Source organism: Lotus japonicus, chromosome 2 (genome assembly GCF_012489685.1).
Source record: "Lotus japonicus ecotype B-129 chromosome 2, LjGifu_v1.2".
Taxonomy (NCBI): domain Eukaryota; kingdom Viridiplantae; phylum Streptophyta; class Magnoliopsida; order Fabales; family Fabaceae; genus Lotus; species Lotus japonicus.
This window is the reverse complement of record NC_080042.1, coordinates 2,621,035-2,642,379: the sequence shown is the minus strand read 5'-3', so window position 1 is coordinate 2,642,379 and position 21,345 is coordinate 2,621,035. Positions and strand designations below refer to the sequence as shown.

Here is a 21,345-nt window from a genome sequence, read left to right as displayed (position 1 = left end):
TTTTTTCTTGGCTTATTATCACTTTTGGTTCTCTAGTTTTCTAAAATGTGCAAACACGTCCCTAAACTATAAGAATAGGATTACGATAATCGATCCGGATTTGATAACCTAACATATAGGTGACCACATGTAATTTTGACATCAGTTTTAGTCCTTTCAAAATTCTCTTTTATCAAATTTAGTCTTTTCAAAATTCTCTATTCTCAAATTTAGTTCTTCAAAGTTCTCTTTTATCAAATTTAGTTTCTTTCCTTTTCCACTTCTTTCTCTTCCACTTTCCCCCATCACTCATTCTCCCACCATTTTTCCGACGAACCACCACACTCAAACCTTCACTCCTTTACCCAAAATCTCTCCTTCCTCTGCTCCTTCATCTTCCTTCCCAACCTCCTTCTCTCTAGCTCTATTTTCTTTCCTTCGAAAATTTATACAACTTGGTGATTAGAAAATGATAATTCCTTCAAAACTATCACGATTTGAGTGTGGTCGTTCATTGGAAAAATAAGGAGAAAGGGTGATGGGTGGGAGGAGGAAGAGGAAGAAGTGCAAAAGGACTAAATTTGATAAAAGAGAATTTTGAAAGGACTAAATTTAATAAAAGTGAATTTTAAAAGGACTAAAACTGATGTCAAAATTACACGTAGGCACCTATATGTGACTAGGATTGCCACGTTGGCTGGTGACTGGGTAAAAAAACATTTCAAAAATGAATTATAATGCCATAAGGACTATTTTCAATCAAACAAAAAATTTCAGGGACTAAATACCATGAATAAAATTTTATAGGGTTTAGATTATGGTGTATAAGTCAGGTACAAAAAACATATTTAACCCAAATATTTATAATATAATCGGGTCTTACGTTGATCGTATTCGTCTTCCCTGATGCTCAAGGAGAGCGTTAGACTTGAAATCCCTCCACGAGTGAAGTGTGAATTTCTTTGCACGCTGGAGTATGAACTCATGTTGAATGGAATCTCTTTGTTTGCGGTCTTCCTTCTTCAATTTGTTTTTTGTGTCTCCTCACCTACAATGCAAATTGTTCGAACCTAAGAATCTAGTGTGAGTCTCTCTCTGTTGAGGTAATGGATCACACCACAATTGCGCGGTGGTGGTCCCGTAAGTCACAACGGAGCTTCAAGTTCAATGGCATGGAGAGGTAACCTACATAAGACACTTCGACACTCAAGTCAGTGTTTGGATGAGAGAGACTCTAAAAAACTCAGATAAAACTCTAAGTAAAATGCTTAGAATGAATATCATGTTATGTATGAATGGTAGAACCTGTAATTATAAAGTCGGAGTCCTTAACGGTTGTCTCAGCAAGTGAGGGAAGCCCCTTAAACAGGGTGTCCGATCAGACAAGTGGTCATGAGTCACGTAGCCTTGACTTGTTGATCTTTATCCTCTAGTGGCCAAGCGGACACTATCGTGGGGATGTTTCCTCACAAGCCATTCGGCCCGGCCATGTGGCGGATAATCAGGTGCATACCTTTCGGTCGGCTCAGTTGTCCTCAGGCCACATGGTTGAGAAGCCAACCAGAACAACAGATTTGATCCACCATTAGAATCAACCCTAACAATACTAGACAAAAGTTTTTTTTATTGAAGTTTATTCAGATGGAGTTAAACCCCATGAAATTAAATTAAGGTTTGAAATTGAGGTCAGAAACCACAATTGCGGCATCAATGTAAAAGGGTTTTTTAGTCTGACAACAACATTACAACCGCAATTGTTGCCACTTCAACCTACATTTATCTGCAATTTCGCGACATAACCGCGACCACAATTCCAATTATGTGCCACTAGTGACCTAATAATGTATTGAGATCACATGTTCCTTATTTCTGGCTCGTTTCGGTCCCTTTAATAACAAAGATAACACTTCTACACAAAAATAAATAGGCTTAGTCGCACTTTTGGTCCCCCGCGAATGATATATATGTCATCGAGGTCCCTAAACTTCAAAAATCTCATTATGCATCCCCAACGTTAACCTCCGTTAACAATTTTGGTCCCTCATCTCTTTTCCATCCAAAAACTAACGGTTCTAAGGTAAAAAATGTAATTAAACCAGAAAAATAATTAAAAAATTGGAATTAAAATTAAAAACTGAGAAAACATGAATGTTGTTCTTCATCTTCATTTTCTTCCTCTTCAATTTCAACATCTTCAACATTAAAAACCCAACAAATTTTTAAAAAATTCCATATTTGAGTGTTGAGAGTAGAGAAAACTGAACTTCAGATCACAAAATTGAAATCATAATTCACAACTAAAAGCAAATTGAATTATGCAACTTGTAATTCATAACACGAAATGTAACAGATCGGTCCAATCATAGGAAGAAAAATCAATACCCATTAGATGAACTGATACCCTTTTTTTTCCAATTTTCTTTGGTCTGCATCTTTGGTTGTGGTATAGGAAACGATCCAATTAATCAATACTCATTCTTTTCCAATTTCTTTGTTCTGCATCTTTGGCTTTATGCCTCTGCTGGAAGAAAAATCAAAACTTTTCAATCAATACCGATGTTTTCCAATTTCTTCTTCCATGTGTGTTTCTTGGGTTTGTTCTTCATTATGTGGGTTTTATGTGATGGTGGGTGAGGAAGGAAATGGATGAGTGGTGGGTGAGGGGAGGTATGACTATGAGAGAATATGTTGTTTCAATCTCACATCTGGGTTTGAAGATGATGAAGATGATAAAGGAAGAAGAGGAAGATTATAAGTGTTTTCTGGATTTTAATTTTTTAATTTTTTATTTGTTTTTTGGTTCATTTGCACTTTTGGTCCCCAAAACCGTTAGTTTTTTAATGCAAAAGAGGAGGGACCAAAGTTGTTAACATAGGTTAACATTGGGGATGCCTAATGAGATTTTTGAACTTTAGGGACCTTGATGGCACATATAGCATTCGTGGGGGACCAAAAGTACGATTAAGCCAAAATAAATTAACACCTAAGATATGAATGTTAGTTTTAATGAGAGTTTTTTTTTGCTGTCTGAAATGTTCTATTTGTAGGAATTGCATATTAACTCGATTTATATTAGATATTTGAACACTACAAAATTATGATAAATTTTGCGTACCTTTTAAGACATCCTTATTAGTCCCTTTGATTTGCGGAAGCACACACACACAGCTGTGTGCGATAGAATAGGACCTACCACTTGATCTCTCGTCTCTTGCAAAAAACTCTTCGATGGAGCACGAGTCGTTAAAGAACGTCAGAGTCAAGTGGGGATCTGCCCTTTATTAATAAAACATGGGAAATCTAATTTCCATCCATCATGAATATTAGGTCCATTAGGCCCTACACAGAAGTTTACACACTTGCCTATTGGGCTCAACCCAATAAACTTATATCCACATCGTTATTCCCAAAATATTTCATAAGGATCACATTAACACCTGCGCTCACTAGGAAAAACATATCAGATAACATTCAACTTATTTTAGAAGGAACGTACAAGAGGACATGTGATTTCAATCCTCGTCAATCAATATAAGTCCAAATTAGAATAAAAAATTCTAACAATATTTTCATTGAAGGAACGTACAAGAGGACATGTGATTTCAATCCTCTTACGGAAGTCACTACAAAAAGTTGTTTACAATTTGGAAGCACTGGATCATAATGGAAGAGCTTTTCAGCCCCAAAACCTATACAACATGTATAGCTGATAGATATCTACTTTTTCCAAGTGCTAGCAGAAACAAGTATCAAATTGCCCACAGGATTGAAATATTTCAGCTTTAGAAAATTAACTTACATGGAAACTCTCTTGCAACCATTTTGCTTGAAGTTGCAAACCAGCTTCTATAAAGGCATTCCAAGCAGACTGATACAGCCTCTGATCCAACCTTGTTCCTTCCATTTTCATGTCTTGTAAGAGCTTCACCAGTTGATCAATCTGACCAACCTTCGAGAACACGCCAACCATTATACCTGCCATGGCTCTATCAATCACTCCCCCATTGATCCTATACTCATTAAAAAGTTCTGTACATGTTTCAAATTCACCTGCCTTACTATAAGCTCCAATCATGCTAGTGTAACTCACCTTATCAGGTGCTACCTTTCTTCTCTTCATTTCATTCCACAGCTTCTCAAGCTGCCTCAAATTCTTCTCCCTTCCATGCATGTCTATCAAGGAATTGTAGACCCACACATTTGGTTTACACCCTCTTTCTTTCATCTTAGCCACCAACTTCATTGCATTTCTCAGTCTCCCACTTCTGCCATACATCACAATCATGCTTGAATAAGCCACAACACATTTATCAAACCCCTTTTGCTCCATTTCTTCAAACACCTTCTCTGCTTTGTTGTATTGACTGAGCCGGCAATACGCGTTTATAACCGAAGCATAGGTGACTTGTCCTGGCTCATAGCCCTGAGAAATCAGCTTCTCATAGGCTCTAACTGCAGCTGAAAACCCTCTTCTTTTGCTGAAGCCATTAACAACAGCACACAGCACACAATCAGAAACCTTGACATCAGCATCCTTCATTGCCTCAACAACTTCCAAAGTCTTCTCCAATAAATCCTCTTCAACATACATGATCACAAGCTTTAGATAAACCTCAGGATCCTTTATCTTTGTTCTGCTTTTAGCTTCTCTGAGAAGCTCCTCAACCTCACCAACTTTGTGCAAACTTGCAAAAGAGCATATCAAGGTAGAGTAAACAGAACTTTCAAAAATCCCTTTCTTTGTCATCTCTCTGAAGTACTCAAGTGCTTCAGAAACTCTTCCACACTTTCCTAATGACTCACACAGAACCCCATATATCTGACCTAAGTATCTTTTTGAGTCTCTCAAATTCCTACTTTCAAATTCATGAAACAATTTCACCACACTCTCACAATCATCAAGTTTAGAGTAAGCTTCCATAATGTGTGAATAGCCTCTTGAATCCAAAACAACACTATTTGATTTCAATTTCTCAAAGACTAAAACAGTTCTCCTAAACATATGTAGCTTGTTATAATTTCTCAAGGCAGAACCAAATGCAAACACAGCAACCTCACTATCAGATTTAAAAGCATTCAGAAGGGTCTCAGCAATCTTGAACTTTCTTTGTCTGATGCAGAACTCAATCAATTTAGAGCAAGTAGCTCCATCCGGCAACACATGATAAATCTTAAAGTCTTCAGAAACTGATAAAATGAAATCCCATTTCTTAAATCTCATCAAATACCTGATCACATGCTTCAAAGTTGATTTCTCTGGTCTAAACACTGGCCTGTCTTTCAATCTTTGGTAGTAGTCAAATGCAAGTTCCTCAGTTTTTGGATCCTGAAACAACCCGCATAGAAACTCATTCAAGTTCTCTGTTCCTGGGTTGGAATATTGCTGATGAGAACCAGCAATGTTGTTAACATTATCTACATCTAGCATGGGGGTGTTGGAATTTGATGCTTCTTCTAAGATGGGTGTGGGAGAGGCAGAGGAGTTTGCACTGAAGAACCGTGGATTGGAGGAGGAGTATGATGAGACATTGTACGAGGAAGGGAAGTGGCACGTGGGGATGAATGAATGCACGTGAGTTCTTGTGCAAGCTAGAGACCAGTCTGCAGAACATGAAATGGCCATTACAATTTACAGGTGAATGTGGTTTGGAAGAGAAGACAGTTTGAAGAATCAATGTGGATTGCAATTTTGGTTACATGTCATGTGTGGCTCTATCCAAACTCTAGATATCTTAACCACCACTCAAATAATGACGTGTGGCGTGGAGGAATCACACAACATCTCATTTTCTCTCTGCTTCCACGAAAAGCCACGTTAGTCTCTTGTAGCCATATACCCCAGTTTCATTATCTTTTTAATGTTAATATTTGATTATTTTGAGCATGATGATTAGTGTCTTGGAACAATCAGAAAAATAACTTAAGTGATAAAAGCTACTGGATATAGAATTTGGGAGGAGAGGTTCAGAATTCAACTTTAGGGATTGTAATTTATATTTGCGATATATAATAAAAATGTTACGTATTTATTAATGGCTAGTTAAAAGTTAAGTATAAAAACATTTTTCCTTTTCTCCTTATTCATGTTTTTTTTTCAGTTGATAAACTGAAAGATAACAAAACAATTACGTTAGCAAGTCCAAGGATCAAATTAACACATACAAGAAACATGGTTATTAGTATTGTACGTATCGCACGATACCTAACACGATATGATACGAAAATCATTCCAACGATGCGTATTCCATGAACGTATCTTTTTGTGTTCGAATCATTGTTTCACTTATTCTTTGCCTCCTACCAACTTTGGCTTTCTTCTTCTGTTATTCACCGTTTCATTGTTTCAACTATTTTTTCCTAGAAATTAGGGAGTGGGAGTTTGGCTTATGACTTGGACCTAGTTGAACTTGAACTTTGTGAGACTATATTCTTCTTATGGCTTGGATTTTTGATTATTTTGAACTATATTTATATGATATATTAGTATATTATTCAATTTATGACCTAATTTTTCTTGTGTCTGTATTTTACGATACGATACAGACACGACATTAGGGTCTAGCGATACATGAAACGTATCTCAATTTGATAATCATGACAAGAAATAACAAAGGAATGATAAAATTTCGATATACGCATAAGAGACTCGTAAGGCTTGTCAAGCTAAAACATTAAGTGTTCCGTCCACGGAAAAAGTGTAAGAAATGACATTCCGGTCCCAACTCATCACATCATGATTTCACAATATCATTCTTGAACAAATTATTAAGCAAATCAACATTGTTGCTAAATAAATTCACGACATTCTTGTAATCTGACACCTAAGTAACCGCTTTGTGCCCCAATTCACAAACATGAAGACTCTCTACCCCTAAAAAGTCCACATGAAAAAACCATCTCTCATCTGTCAACTACCGTTAATGTTGCACTCATTGTTCTTAATCATGTCATTTCTCAAAAATGATCAATTAATAATAACTTAATATAAAAACTTAAATATGATTCTAGTCTCTCATTTTTAAAGAGAAATTAAATTGGGCATCGGAAAAAAATTATGTGCGAATCGAATTTTTGTTTCGTAGACAATTTTTATGAATTTTTCAATATTTTCTCATTAGAAAAGAATATTGGTCGCGACTCCACTTTTTAAAATTCTTTATAGAACATCGTCTCCCGCTATGCACATGACTTAGGACAAGGTTAGTGTACATAAGCTCTGACACACATACAAGACACTCAAGTGAGGCCACACGAGCACTGGCGGAGGGAGGATTTTGATTTGGGGGGACTAAGTTTAAAACGTATATGACTTCTATGAAAATTTATACATGCATGTATAATTTATGCAACAAATTTATGTAAAAAGATTTTGATATATAATTTGTGCAACATTTTTAAAAGAAGAAAGTACAATGTATACTATCCAACAAATTAGTTTTTATTAAACGGACAACACATTGTCAGAAGAAATCAGAAAATGATAGAATTTGAGAAGCTAGCTACATGCAAGTTTTAATAAATAATTTGAGAATGTCAATACAACTTTCAAGCATTTACCTTTTAAGTTTCATCTTATTGATTGATAGGCTATCAAATAGTTTTATTTAATCTCTATTATTTCTGGACTTGACTCTGAAGTAGATGTTGTGAAAAAAAAAAGAAACAAATATCAAATAAAAAAAAAATACAACTCTAGAAAGAATTAGTAACGTCAAAGTTGGACTTGATTTTACTGGACCTAATTTTTAAATAATGTAAATGAAGTTGGACTTGGGGATGAGAGGAAACGTTAAAATATAAGAGTAAAGTTGGTAGCTTGGCCGCTTGGGCCTTGGGCTCCACATCACAATGTAAAAGAAAGGATATTGAATCATGAGGAAATATATTATACGTAATAAATACTTAACTATCTCGAAATTGACATTTAATGTTGTTTCCATATATTTTTAATTAAGTCACTGTACAATAAATAAGCTTTAGAGAAGAAGAAATAAATAACCATTAGCACAATGAGGGAGAAGGATGGAGAATATAGAAGTATATTTTAAAAGGAAAAAATTATATCACCAAGGAGCAATATTTTTTCTCTATTAGTTATTATCCAACAATGTAAAAGTGTAAAACAATATTAGCTGTAAAAAATACAATATACAAAAATGTATTTAATTAAGTATGTGGGGATGAAGCATAAAGGTTTACTCAGTTACTCTCACTACTGAGTAACCATCTTGAGTCATTTTAGGACTTGTAGAAGTCAGTATCTACAACCAGCAAAGCAAGGTTTGTATATGTAACCTGCAACGGTTTGTATCTGCACAACTTTATTGTAGCAATGTAGCATAGCTTGAAAAGGCAAGAGCAGACTACTTACATGAGAGGCAGAGTCTAAACTCATTATTGTCTTGAGAAATATAATTGAGAATCCTTTGATAAGATTTTCACTAACTATTTTAAAACAGTCTCACACCTGTGCTTAAATGGTCTAGCACTAGCTGGCCTTAAGAATTAGCTATCAGCTTATTCTAACATTCGGCATATGTTGAACATCAAATAGACAAAGAAGCGAAAATTCTTAGAGGATTGAAAGGAATTTTTAAAACACAATTCAATTCTCCATTTCCTGTGTTCATTTTGTTTATTTCATACGTGCTCACGTCAATTAATGAACGTCCAACATCATTAGAGAGGTGAATATATGAAATAGCTGTTTTCATTTTAACGCTAAAATAATGAAAGAACCTGATTTTCAGAAATTAAAAATTCAATGACATAAATCGCTTGTTTTAAATATTAGAGAATCAACGATTACAATATTTCAGGTAGATAAACCAAGAAAGAAAAAGTGATTTGATAGAAATTACATTTATCTTCCCTCATTATCTTCCACCGTTAAAAATTCTTCACTTTTCATGTATTTAAAATATTTCATACCACCAACAAGGTGTAGCACAACTGGTAGATAGTTGGGCTCCTTAACCATCTAGTCGAGGGTTTGATTCTTGGGCGGTGCGTATGGAGAAGCATTTGTTGGGAGAGGCCTACCCACTTAACGTGATCTCAGAGTCTCAAAGGATTAGTTTCATAGCTGTCGGTTGTGGGGATGAGAAAGAAAAAATATTTCATACCACTAAGTCAAACCTTCCATTCAACCACTAAGTCAAACCAAACATTCAAATACCAACTTCCGATATTTCATTCCATAATCAGTTGAAGTTGGGATCATTGGTTCACATGATCTCAAACAAATTCATCATCAAGCTAAAGCCACTTGATCCCGCAACGAAGCAGCAAGTATTAATCACTTCCTCAAAACCCTGCAAATCTGGCTCAGGTACGCATTCTTTGACCTTCAAATGTTATATAGCAATTAGGTACTAGGTTCTGAATGATCCTGTTTTTTTTGTTTTCCTTTCTTTGGTTGTATCCTAGTAATGATGACAGTATTGAGTATTCAAAATCTCAAACGTCGCATTTCATGGGGAATGTTTTCATCTAGGAAACCTTCATTGCCAATTTGGTTCCTTTGCAGCTATAAATAACTAAGAGGAGTCCATTTTTTAATAGTCTATCACTCTTATATTTGAGTCAATCTTAACCATCAAAGCTATAAATTAATGGTTAAGATTTTGCGGGAGGACTGCAGAGGATCTAAATTGGAAGTGAAAGTAGAATATACTACGAAGGAACACATAAATGAACTTGTATATAAGATATATCTATCCTCTTCTCCCAATTATGATTACTCATTGTGTTGAGTTGCTGAAGCACAAATCTACCACATTGTCCTAGAGACAAAGCAAATATCAGACACAGCTTAACGTGTTTTCATGTTTTAAAATCTACAAACCGTAACAATGTGTTTGGACGACTCATTTGAAAAATCTAGGAAATTTTTAATTCAGGGATTAAAGTACTTCAATCACATTCCCTTCATTTATAAAATATCTTGTTTGGAATTAAATTTCCTTAATAATATCATTAATTCTTTCACTTCACTCTAATAATAATTAAATTCTGGAATCTGACACACACAAAAATCAAGTCCTACAATTTTTTCTATCTGCACCAACTCAATTTAGAAACAAAAAAGAAAACGAAAAAAATACAGTATATATGGTATTCTCTTGAGAAAAAAATTGAAATAGATGTTGTTAGAGTTTTCAAGAAGGAGAATGCTGAATGTTACGAATTATGGCTTTACAAGGGGAACGAACTTTATGATAGGTTTCTTTATTTTTCTCGCACTAACTAGCACCACTCTTTCAAGAATTGCGGGAGGGTGGGAAACGTAGAAGATTGGAAGTGTGGATGTGCTATTTCAATAAGGTATAAGCTATGGTCATGGAGTTTCACTTGGAGTAGAAAAAGAAGAAATAAGATGTGATGGGGCCATGAGGAAACGCTCAGAAAATGAGGGATTTCATGAATTCTACCTGTTTTGATGGAATTTAATTTCATTGATTCTGGGCAACAAAAAACCCGCTAAAATTACTTGAATTTTTTTTTATTAGTTATTTAAACATAGCATTTTACAGCTGAATCCTTCTGTAAATTACATTCCTCTGTAAAAATGATTCATCCATACGCAACAATATAAGGGAGAACTATAAACCCATAATACAAACTTTGCCACCCAAACAGAGAAAAGAATTGCCTTTCTATAAAAATTACCCTTGGACTATAAGAATCATCTAAGAAAATAGACAACCACTGATGATTCCCTTTTTCAAACTTGGTTGAATCTCTTCAGCGAATTGGGTGATATTGTGTGATACCACGCTTGGGTGGAAGCTTCCTCAAAATGAAAAGGACCAAAGAAGAAGGCAATATTTCCACCAACTGCAGTAAAAATGAGAGAAAGGTAAGAGGAATTGTGGGAAAGAGACATTCAATACCTCTTTTGATGGCTTACCCTCCAAAAAGGTTTAAATATTTAACCTACCGAAAAGGTTTATCTTAGTAAATTATTAACTAGTAAAAAAACATTTACAAAATCACGGTTCCAAATAAAAATCAGAACATCAACTAGCCATATTTTATGAGAAACAATTTTCATCAGTGGCTAAAACTTTTGTTCGAGATTTGCTCACTATGAATTGTTGGATTTCAAAGCAGGATTTAATCTGATTTAACAATTCTGGCCACATGGGTTTCCAGTAAGAACAATCTTACAAATCAGGATTAAGAGTAATGTCAATAACAGAAAGAAAAGTTTAGCCTTAAATTTGGGTCAGTCAAAATTTTAGGCAGTGAACATCTCACTTTGATCACTAAGCTAAAGCCTAATAAGCACAAAAGTAAATGACCTTACCAGGTAATATATGAAGTTCAGAATAGGATGGTCCAAGACATCAAGGTCCGCATTTTTATCAAATGCATTAAAGCACATCTGATAAAACAAAATATAATCAAACTCGAAGTTCAAAACATCCAACAGGAATCACTTTGATTTCAAAATAAAAGGGGCTCACCATAATGCATCTGACAAGGAAACACAAAAAACATATGGTTGTCACATAGCCAACCTACAATAAAAACATCACGCAAATTATTAGAATTATATTAAAAATATTCTAAGATTACCACAAAAATATCCATCTAAAATTCCATTATTCAAGTCCCCATTCTCTCTTTTTCTTTCATTTCTCTCTCTTCCTTTTTATCTGCACAAAACTTATAATTTTAACGTGGATTAAAGCAGCACCATCTTCTGTGATTTGGTCTTGTCAATACTCCACTATGGAGTTCACTAAATCTGGAATTACACTATTACTATGTATTTATGCCCCTGATTCTTTAACTAAAATTTGTCCTTCATCCCAACTACTGTTTCACCATGTTTCTCTTTCAGGAAATCTTCATTATTCTGAAGTGGCTGTAATGTATATCTCTATCAAACCCTATCTCCAGTCCCCATGGGGAGAAAATATTTTCTCAGTTAAGTCTCAATGCTGGTTTTCCGGTTTCTCTTTGTGGCTCAAGTCTGGTAGTAATATCTCTTACTACCAATAGTATTTCACATTTTTATCCAAAGCAGTATTTCCTTCCTATCTGAATCAAATTGATGGGGATTATTCCTATGCAGCCATTAAGCCATACCTTGAGCAGACTGCAGAGTTAGGTTTCCAGTATTGCTTATCTCTCCATCGTCACTAACATCCCTATGTTACCTCACCAACGATATCTTATGAAGCCCGCTTTGTATTTGTCATTTTAGAGTAGACTGTTGGTGGAATCAATTACACACATCTAATTTGAGAAGGAGAGTTACAACAATATCTTTGGAATAATGTTGGAGGAATCAATTACACATCTAATTCAGAAAGAAATTTATTATACTAGAGATCACAGGTAATTCAAGTAGGGAGATGGGGACTGTTGAGTGTTGACACAGGTAACAAAAGGGCAGCCCAGTGCATTAAAGCTCCCAAAATGTGCGGGGTCTGGGCACAAGAGGTTGTTGACACAGGTAGTTAGAAATAAAATGGGAGATGAGATGTTGGTGTGGAAAGTTATGGATTGATTGTGAGGGGAAGTTAGGGGAGAGTCCAGTTCTCATGAATATGTGCAAGAGGAGATCTAGAGCATCTGTTAACCCATTGATCAGACCCAGAGATAGAGCTTTTCATCAATTAACATTCTGCTTTCTTTCTATATTCTGATCCTGTTATATGGGGTATAATCTTAACCAAAGATGATGGGTTAGGCCCAGTGAATTATCAATGACAAGAATAGGAAGTTAAAATGAGGATTATCAATGCCTGCATTCAGAAGTTACACATCGTCCAAAATAGCAATGCGTAAAGCTGGCCCAACGCCTAGGTAGGAAAACTAACTTCAAAGGAGGAGGTTCCTAAAGGATTCTGTATCAACTAACAAGTCTTTGAGAAGCCATTGAAGGGGATTCAGGATATAGTCTGACACCAGATTACAGTAGAGCAAGATGGGGCCAGGTTTTAGGAGTGATAAGAAATTTAGTCCAGTCTCCAGATCAAGTGTGTTAGAAGCAGTTACAGTACTGTCACTGGAGGAAGTTTCAAAACAAAAAGAGGAATACCATGTGAATTGCTGGGACAGGAACAACAGCTGAAATTCATCTTGAGGACATGATGAAACTTTACAAGGGATGAGGCAGGTATGAGAAAAGGTGAATGGGTGAAATAGGAGGGGTTTATTGCATCAGTTATTCTGCAGTATCTTTGTATCTCATTTCTGCATCTCTGATCTTGAATCACATTGACACAGATGTCATTTTCTTTCCATATTTGATCCAGTTCTATTACAATCTTAGAAATTGTTTCCTGATATAGTTATATTTTGCTAGTAGTTTCCTTTTAGGTGGTGAGGCTATTGAAACTCTCAATTGCCTATTCCTATTCCCCACTAACAACTCATAATTATAATTTTCAAAATTTGTCAGAGTTAAATTTCAATGCAACATTGTATGTTTGTCTATCAACGTTCTACAATATTAGTTATTTATTTTAACTTATATTTATTTGTATTACCTAAATAGCCTTTTATATATGTTTTTTGGGTTAGCTTGCTAATCACAGTTGGATTTTAACATGTTAATTTTCATACTTTCTCTCTATAGGAACATGGCCTAGAATCATTAGATGAACTTGTGATTCTAAATTTAGGTAAGCTAATTATTTTAATACATATTTTATACTACGAGTTATGTTCTTTTGCATTGTACTTGGATTTTTGTTCAGAGGAGGGAATAGTTTTGGTGTATCAAAAACAAGTAAATTAAAATGACTGACCAGAATTGAATGATGAACAGTAAATATAATTCAGACTAAACTGAAAATAAATTCTTCACTTGAGGACAATTTAGGAAATTAAAATTCAGAAGTGGAGTGTGGATAGGCAATTGGTAGTACTAATAGCCTCGCCCTTAAATTAGTTCAATACACATTATCAGGATTGAGCTTGTATCAGTAATACTACACTTAGCCTCATCAAACTACATACCTCTTGCAGCTTCTTACGTCTACCTTTGGATTCAACAGGAAAGCGTTGCAGCATCAAGAATAATCTGTCAAAAAACTGAGTCAGGGAGTAGTGCAAAATGCAGCAAAATGAGAGGGTATGACAAATGGGCAAACAAGATGCAAGTATTCAGAAAACACCCAAGATTTAGTTTAAAATTTGAATTTTAATCATAGTTATCAATAGCGCGCGAAAGCGGCGCTGTAGCGTAGCGGACCCCTGCCGCGACGGGATCGCAGCCGCGAAATCCCGCTATTCACGGCCAATAGCGGCCTTCCCTTGTATGGGATTTCATTTTTGGGGGTCATCCACGATCCGCGATTGACTACTATGATTTTAATGGTGCTTGCTTAAGTCCTCATATGCTTTAAAATAGATGGAATATATTCATTCCAAATTACATCAAAGGGAGTTGAAAACAGAAACAGCCAATACCTTCCGCCATAGAGAAGAAAGCCAAGGGCTGCAAACAAAGAGATTCCTATTGCAAAAAGAAATATCATATGCATTAGCAAAACTCATGAAAGTCACAATCAATGAAAACAACAAATGAATTCTCCAGCCGACAAACCTGCGAAGAACAACTTAGACAGAATGACAAGTGCACTGACCGGTTTCCACCATAGTATCAACCACAAAATAATCTGAAATACATTAAACAAAATAACCAAGATGGTCATTCAACAAACTCAAAACTAGTGAGCATGAAAGTAAGAGCCTTTCAAAACTTCCAACAAATATCAAAAGAACTGATGACACAAAAAAATAAATATATGGAATATTAAAGGTCAATAGTTAAACATCAGTTTGAGGACATAACTGAAAAGTAACAACACAGGTCGATTTTTTTTTATCGACCCGTTAAATCTACATATTTGGCAAAGCCACCATCAATCACCAACATATGGTTGGTTGGTTCAAGTGGTACATGCTTGGTTTCCCTTTAGCAAGGTCTCAGGTACAAGACAAGTCTTGTATATGAAAAAAAAAAACCTGCTGGGAGAGCTAGCCCCACTAGGATGTGGAGGTTCCCAACTCAAACAGGACTGTCTCCCGTGGAGGATACCCTGTTCTCAGACCAAAAAAGCCACCATCAACCACAAGTGTGTACAAATAACACACTCATGTGCCACAAAACAGATCCTGAAAGTGTTTAACAACCTCCAGGACCAGGGTCATAATTTCTGCAACTTCCAGTACCAGTTAGGTCCAACGCAAGTAAAGAGGACCATGTCATTGTGACATGTTGGAAAATAAGCATCTCCTTGATTCTCTACAAAAAAGATAACACAAAATCCTACATGGGTTTCTCTCCTAATTTGAGGAGGGTAGCTATATAAACATAAAGACATTTGTAATTGTTCACCCTGACGGCATCAAATATTTCTAGAGAAACTAACTACAGAGATGCACCCTCGTCGATGGAGAATGCAGAGGAGGAGGGGGTGGAGTCGGTGGTGGCAGCGTCGCACCGTTGTTGAGAGGGTTGGGAATCTCAGCCATGAACGAGCAGAGAAAACTAGCTCTGATACCATACTAGAGAAACTAATAACAGAAAGTGGAAGTTGTAACTGAATGTAAACTCTGTTATTCAACCCAACTATCACTGTGTACATTGAGTCCTTATATAGACTCAGATTTGTAGCTTCTAGAAGAAGCTTTACATACAGTAGCTTTACTAACTAACACTTATAAATACTATTACATAGTATACTCTCAATTATGCATCTCTCCTGCCATTTTCCACAATTCTCAATTGACCTCCCTCTGCCAATAAGAGAATTTTCCAAGTATTTAACAATCCTAATAAGTCAGAGGTTTTGAAAAACTTCAAAAAAACAAAATAGCAACAAAAAAACCACAGCATAGAGAGCTGAAAGAGGAGACAGGTGAAGCCATGAGTGGGAGACTGGGAGTCACTTGTCAAAGGAAGGAGGGATATCAAAAGCTAAGATATCACCAAAGATAAAGTGACAACATGCTCTTAATGATGGTCCGTGGGTGTTTTTTTAAGTACAATAAAAACAAAAAATATTGAATCTACCTTCTTAGAAAAGGACTGTATATTACTCACTAAAAAAACATAAACATATCCCACTTCATAGTTAGTGATCCCAGAACCCAAAAGGCCAAAACTGATATAGCAGGATAGCACATATATATATAAATGTTCCCGAGTAATTATATTAAATATTTTTACGTATATTATATAAATTATACCTCATTTATAAATGTCCCAGAGTAAAACAATTTTCAAAGATAAACAAACACATTCATAATTAACAATAAAAATATGAGGGGTTTTAAGCTTACTACATAGGTTCATAATATCAAAGTGAGGATTTAAATGAGGTTAACACTTGACGGAAGAACGGTTTACGAATAAAAAGACAGCAGAAGATAAGGATGGGAGTGGGCGACGTTTGTGGAGGGCATTTCAAACTTTTTCCCCCACCCCCCCTTTTTGCTCTGTTCTGGGTTTTTCATGTCTGAACTGCAGTTGTGGCGCAATAGCACGTGATTTCTGCTGCAATAGTGGCTGCTGCAGCCACGACACAGTGAACTGCAACACGATGGAGTCCCTTGTAGCAATACATGGCAGCGTGATAGTGCCACTATCCAACGTTATTGATAACTATGCACACTTTATTCCTTTCTATTTGTACGACCATAATCTTGCAATGAGATTATTTGAATATCTCGCAGAAGTTCCCTCCTGGTGAGTCACCTAACGTCACATCTTCCAACAATTGATAACATATGCACAACCTTTGTAAACAATATGTAATCTTCAGGTAGCTTTCACAATTTAATTCTAGAGCTTTTTATCATACATGACAAGTAATTATGCAATGATTTTGCTTTTACGTAGATATAGATAGTAGAATTTACAAATCATCATCTAGTTCAGCTCTTGAAACAGCCATTTCACTAGGATCTTTCCATTAGTTAATATATTTAAATGAAAATGAATACAAGGATAAAAGCACGGAATTGTTGTTATAAAGGTAATTTAATCTACATTTGATAGAAATAAATTTTTTAAAATAAAAAATAATAAATGTAATATTGACAGTAAGCGTTGTTCCATGTTTTCCAGAATCTTATAACATGGAATGTTAGAATCCTTAAAACAGAAAATTACAAAGAAATACGTCATATATTATTATCCATTTTTATCCAATGAATCAGTTTTAATTAACTTCTGAGCTAAACTTGCCATAAATCATAATAATGAGATTGGTCACTAATTACATAATACTATTTTCAACCATGCATTCACGGAACAGGTTAACTCTGGAGGTAAAGTGTCAAACCAAATCATATGACTTCAGACATTAAATAAATGCAGTTGCATCCAAAATATACAGAAGTCTCCAAAATTTTCACTGCCATTCAATTACATTTGGGTTTCTAAATTGCAGGTACAGACACAAATAATGGCTAAAGGCTCTTCATATCATTGCAGTACTAAAATTACTAGATATTCAAATCTCCACCAAATGAAAGAAAACTAGGTCAAAACTTGACACCCAACAGTTTCAGTCTCGCGTTCACCCTAACGGAAACACCACCCCTGCTATCTCAAGTCTCCACCCTGCATGAACTCTCCTTAAAACGTCCAGCCCCTCTCCGGCGACCACTGCACGCCTCTCTCTGGCCTCTCCACGCCCGCATCATCCCTTCTATTCTAATCTGTCAGGTAGGCTTACTTTTCCATTGATTTGCTTTTTTTTCTTTCTTTTCCTCTCTGGTTTCTCCTCTCTTCATTCTATTCTGTTATCCTCCTATAGTAATGGCATCCTCCTCAACCAACACCCCAACACGTAAACTCCTCAGCAGCATTTTTTTAGTTGTATTTTTTTTTTTTTGCCAAGACCTATGACTTTTATTGCTACTATGAATTTGCTATGAGTTATAAGTCTTAATAATCATTTGTTAACATTTATATGTATATAGTAAAATTATATTCAAAATTTCCATAGCAGCCATACTGCTATGCCCTATACCACTATAGCAGTTTAGGGGCCGGCCACTACATGCTGCTATCCAGGATTAAAAACTTTGGTCATTACAGAAACGTGCAACATCCAAGGCATCAAAAAAACAAAAGATATTCAACCTGAAACTTAGGCTTAAATTTTCACCTGAATAGCATAAACCACAACATTGATTGTGTAAAAACTTGGTTTCAGTCCATCACTGGATACTGCACGTGCCTGCAAAATTATTTAACACCAAGGCAGTAATCAGCCTATCAAAACCAAACAAGAAAAGTACAGTGCCATGAAAGAAGAAAACCACATGAGGCAAACAGACCATAGAGTATATGCACCACTAATCAAACTTGCCTGGTAATAAATCTCAGCCCAGAAGAGGACCAACAGTGCGTACGTTGTAAAGAATGCAAGACTCGGCACATCAAGTAGTATATGTTGGAGTATCTACATACATACACAAGTTCGGAGTGAGTGAGTATCACAACATCAAATACTATCATCATATTACTTCCATTCCTTTTCTAGTGCCAATTAAGACTACCATAGTAATGTCCCCATCTTTCTACAACTACAGATGAACCGGGTTTCAGATTATGTTGAAAAATAACTCCAATTGAACTCTATATACCTACCTCTGGGTGTAACCTCTGCACATTCCGGAAGAAAATGAAAACTAAACATCGAACTGCAAAACAAGAAAAAGTGAATATCACTCAACCAGATGACACATTAAAGAATAATTGTTAAACAGATTATATTAAAAAGAAAATATTAAACAATACAAACCCCCATTCACCAAACAATTGAGAAAGTGAAAGACCTTCTGCGTGGTCCAACCATACTCTGGAACTCTCAATTGTATTCGAACCAGTTGAATCTAAAACAAATAAAAATATACAAAAACGGTGACTAAGCAAAACCCTAACTTGAAATCACAGACGCAACAAGTGAAACGATTGGATTGGAACAAGGTACCAGAGCTACGGCTGAAACGACGCCGTATAGGACGGCGAGGGTGTGGAAGATGGTATCCTGCCACGCCGGAGAGTCGTTGATGTCACGCCACCAGCTGTAGGAATCTGTCAGCTTCACCGCCGGCACCGGCACGCTGTTGTGGCCCATTGTTGAATCCACGAGCACACGCGCCGCGAATGAATGTGGTAGTAGCTAGAGGGCAACGCTTTTTGTCACATATTTCAAGTAATGAAATTGGTGTACGTGTGTATCATCAAATGTCTGAGGGCGAAAAGGACAAATGAAAATGCGAACGTAAAAGATAAGAAAAAAAAAACAAATTAAATGACGTCTATACCAGCAAATATTGCATGAGAATAATTTATACACGTTCACAAAAATGTTTTTTTTTAAATCACAAAAAAGTTATATACACTCATAATGTGAAGCAATTTTATATTTTGTATAAAACTCATCTTTGATCATCGACTCGGTCGCAATACTGAATCAATCCATAAGTTATTTGTGTGACCGAAAGATCTCGTTGGTCATTTAATGCTTGATATGGGATTTGACCGTTGTGGTTGTGGCTCTCAGTTTGACATGCTATTAGGACAGTTTGTAACATCGATCTTATCCATCTAATAAAAGCTTATGTTTTCCAAAAAAAAAATCTTATATAGTAAATTTAATATTAAATAATATTTATTTCCAATAATATGTATATAAATATAAATCAATGCCCATGTTGTTGCTAAAAAGCGAGGTGGCCTAGTGTAAGGTGTTTTTTTTTGGGTTAAATATGTTTTCTGTTCAAAAAATTTGCACGAGATTTGGTTTTCGTTTCTCGCTGGAGTAAAAGCCGAACTAGGCCCCTGAACATAAAGGAATAAATAGCTGGAAATGGTCTATGTCGGAGTGACGCTAACCACTATGGCCACATGTCACGACAAGTCTATGTGGCAATGCCACGTCAATTATTGAGGATTAGTTGGATTTTTTTATCTTGTTGTTAATTAATTTTATACAAATACATTTGAATAAGGAAACCAGAGCCCCTCTCTCTAGGTTTTCTCTCTCAAGCTGTGTTTAGTTGGGTGGCCACTTCGTCGCCCCTTCCGGTGAGGCGGCAACCCCTCTCTCCTTCTATTTTCCGATTGAATCTATGTTCCTCCTCCTCATGGCTTGGGCGTGCTTGTTTCCCTTAATCGTCAGTTTTTGTGGATTTCCGCTCCTTCCGATCTGGCTTGTGATCTTCGCTCCTTCCGGCGTGTTTGGCTTGCTGTGTAGCTCGGTAATGGGTTTCATTTCCAAGTTCGCGAGATCGACTCTGTTCTGATCTCCAATCATCCTGGTCTTTGATGCTTTATGTTTGTGGATCATGCTTTTGATGTGTTTGTCGAGAACTCTCTGTTATGGTCCGTGTGGGTGTATCTCCTAGCTCCCCACACTGCAGCTTCTCTTCCTTGCTTCATTGGCATCGTCGATCTCGACTGAGGTGTTTTGGGGTCGTTTTGTTTGTTGCCGGGTTTTGGGTTTTTGGTCAGGGAGCTTGTGATAGTGGCTGGGTGTGGCGGTGTGGAGGTTGAGCTAGCTGGTGCCTTGGCAAGGCTCGGAATGGATCGAGGCTGGCGGTGGTGGTTGTGTTGGTGAAGGTAGAGGTTCTTCTCTGTTCTTTCCTTTCCTTTTGCAGGTTGTGACGTTGACGCGTCTCAGAGCGGATAGGCTCGTGGACATAACTTTCTCTCCTTTTCTATCTTTGGAGTTGACGAGATCATTGAGGCTACGGTCGCCTTCTAGCCTCAGTGTTTTTCGCTTCCTGCTGGTGTTGTTGCTTCCTCTCCTTAATTTTCATTTGTGTTGATGAGAATCATGAGATCTGTAACGCCCCGAATTTCAGGGGTTACGGTAACAACCTGATAAAGTAAATATGCAATGTTTTCAAAAAGGATTATAAACATGAGTATATTTTTTTTCTTTTCGAAGTATTTCCAAAACATGTCATGCATACTCCCAACTGTAAATAAATTTACATCAAGCCTTGAACAAGGCAAGTACCCGAGGGTAAACCCGAAAGCACCCAACCTACAAGACCTAACCAATAGAAACAACTCAACAAAGAACCCATTATGCAATGACACTATAAATCCGACATACTCCCTACGATCTCCACATCGGGGAACCGCAGGAAAGCAAAGCATCGTAACCTACCCGGAAACTCAAACATAAATTCCTAAAAAAATCATTAGGTAAGCTTAAACCAATAACGGTAAGCTTTCTAACCCAAGACCCTAGCCTTAAACCCGACTCTACTCTTCAAGTCTTTCACAAATCTTCAAGTCTTCATCTCCGACTCGTATAAGGGTCAAGTTTCATCGAGATTCTTCATCGCCTAATAGCGTTAAGCGCCCAA

The 21,345-nt window shown here is 36.4% G+C and overlaps 2 protein-coding genes and 1 long non-coding RNA gene across 3 annotated transcripts; 1 reads left to right on the top strand and 2 right to left on the bottom strand.

Annotated features, from left to right (window-relative positions):
- Nucleotides 1-3,521: 3,521 nt before the first annotated feature.
- LOC130737402 (pentatricopeptide repeat-containing protein At5g13770, chloroplastic) lies at nucleotides 3,522-5,764 on the bottom strand. Its single transcript, XM_057589157.1, has one exon. The coding sequence runs from the start codon at nucleotides 5,600-5,602 to the stop codon at nucleotides 3,770-3,772; it is 1,833 nt and encodes a 610-aa protein (XP_057445140.1). The 5' UTR covers nucleotides 5,603-5,764; the 3' UTR covers nucleotides 3,522-3,769.
- A 3,416-nt stretch (nucleotides 5,765-9,180) lies between these two features.
- Nucleotides 9,181-13,239, top strand: LOC130737401 (uncharacterized). Its single transcript, XR_009018673.1, has 2 exons — nucleotides 9,181-9,310; nucleotides 11,831-13,239. It is a non-coding gene; the product is annotated as an uncharacterized LOC130737401 (long non-coding RNA).
- LOC130737400 (tobamovirus multiplication protein 3-like) lies at nucleotides 10,468-19,221 on the bottom strand. Its single transcript, XM_057589156.1, has 11 exons — nucleotides 18,954-19,221; nucleotides 18,765-18,855; nucleotides 18,611-18,663; nucleotides 18,330-18,422; nucleotides 18,126-18,197; nucleotides 14,549-14,621; nucleotides 14,413-14,458; nucleotides 13,960-14,023; nucleotides 11,451-11,504; nucleotides 11,291-11,368; nucleotides 10,468-10,818 (listed from the first exon to the last, which is right to left on the bottom strand). Exons 1-11 carry the CDS (start codon nucleotides 19,098-19,100, stop codon nucleotides 10,726-10,728), a joined length of 864 nt encoding a protein of 287 aa, XP_057445139.1. The 5' UTR covers nucleotides 19,101-19,221; the 3' UTR covers nucleotides 10,468-10,725.
- Between the last annotated feature and the right edge of the window lie 2,124 nt (nucleotides 19,222-21,345).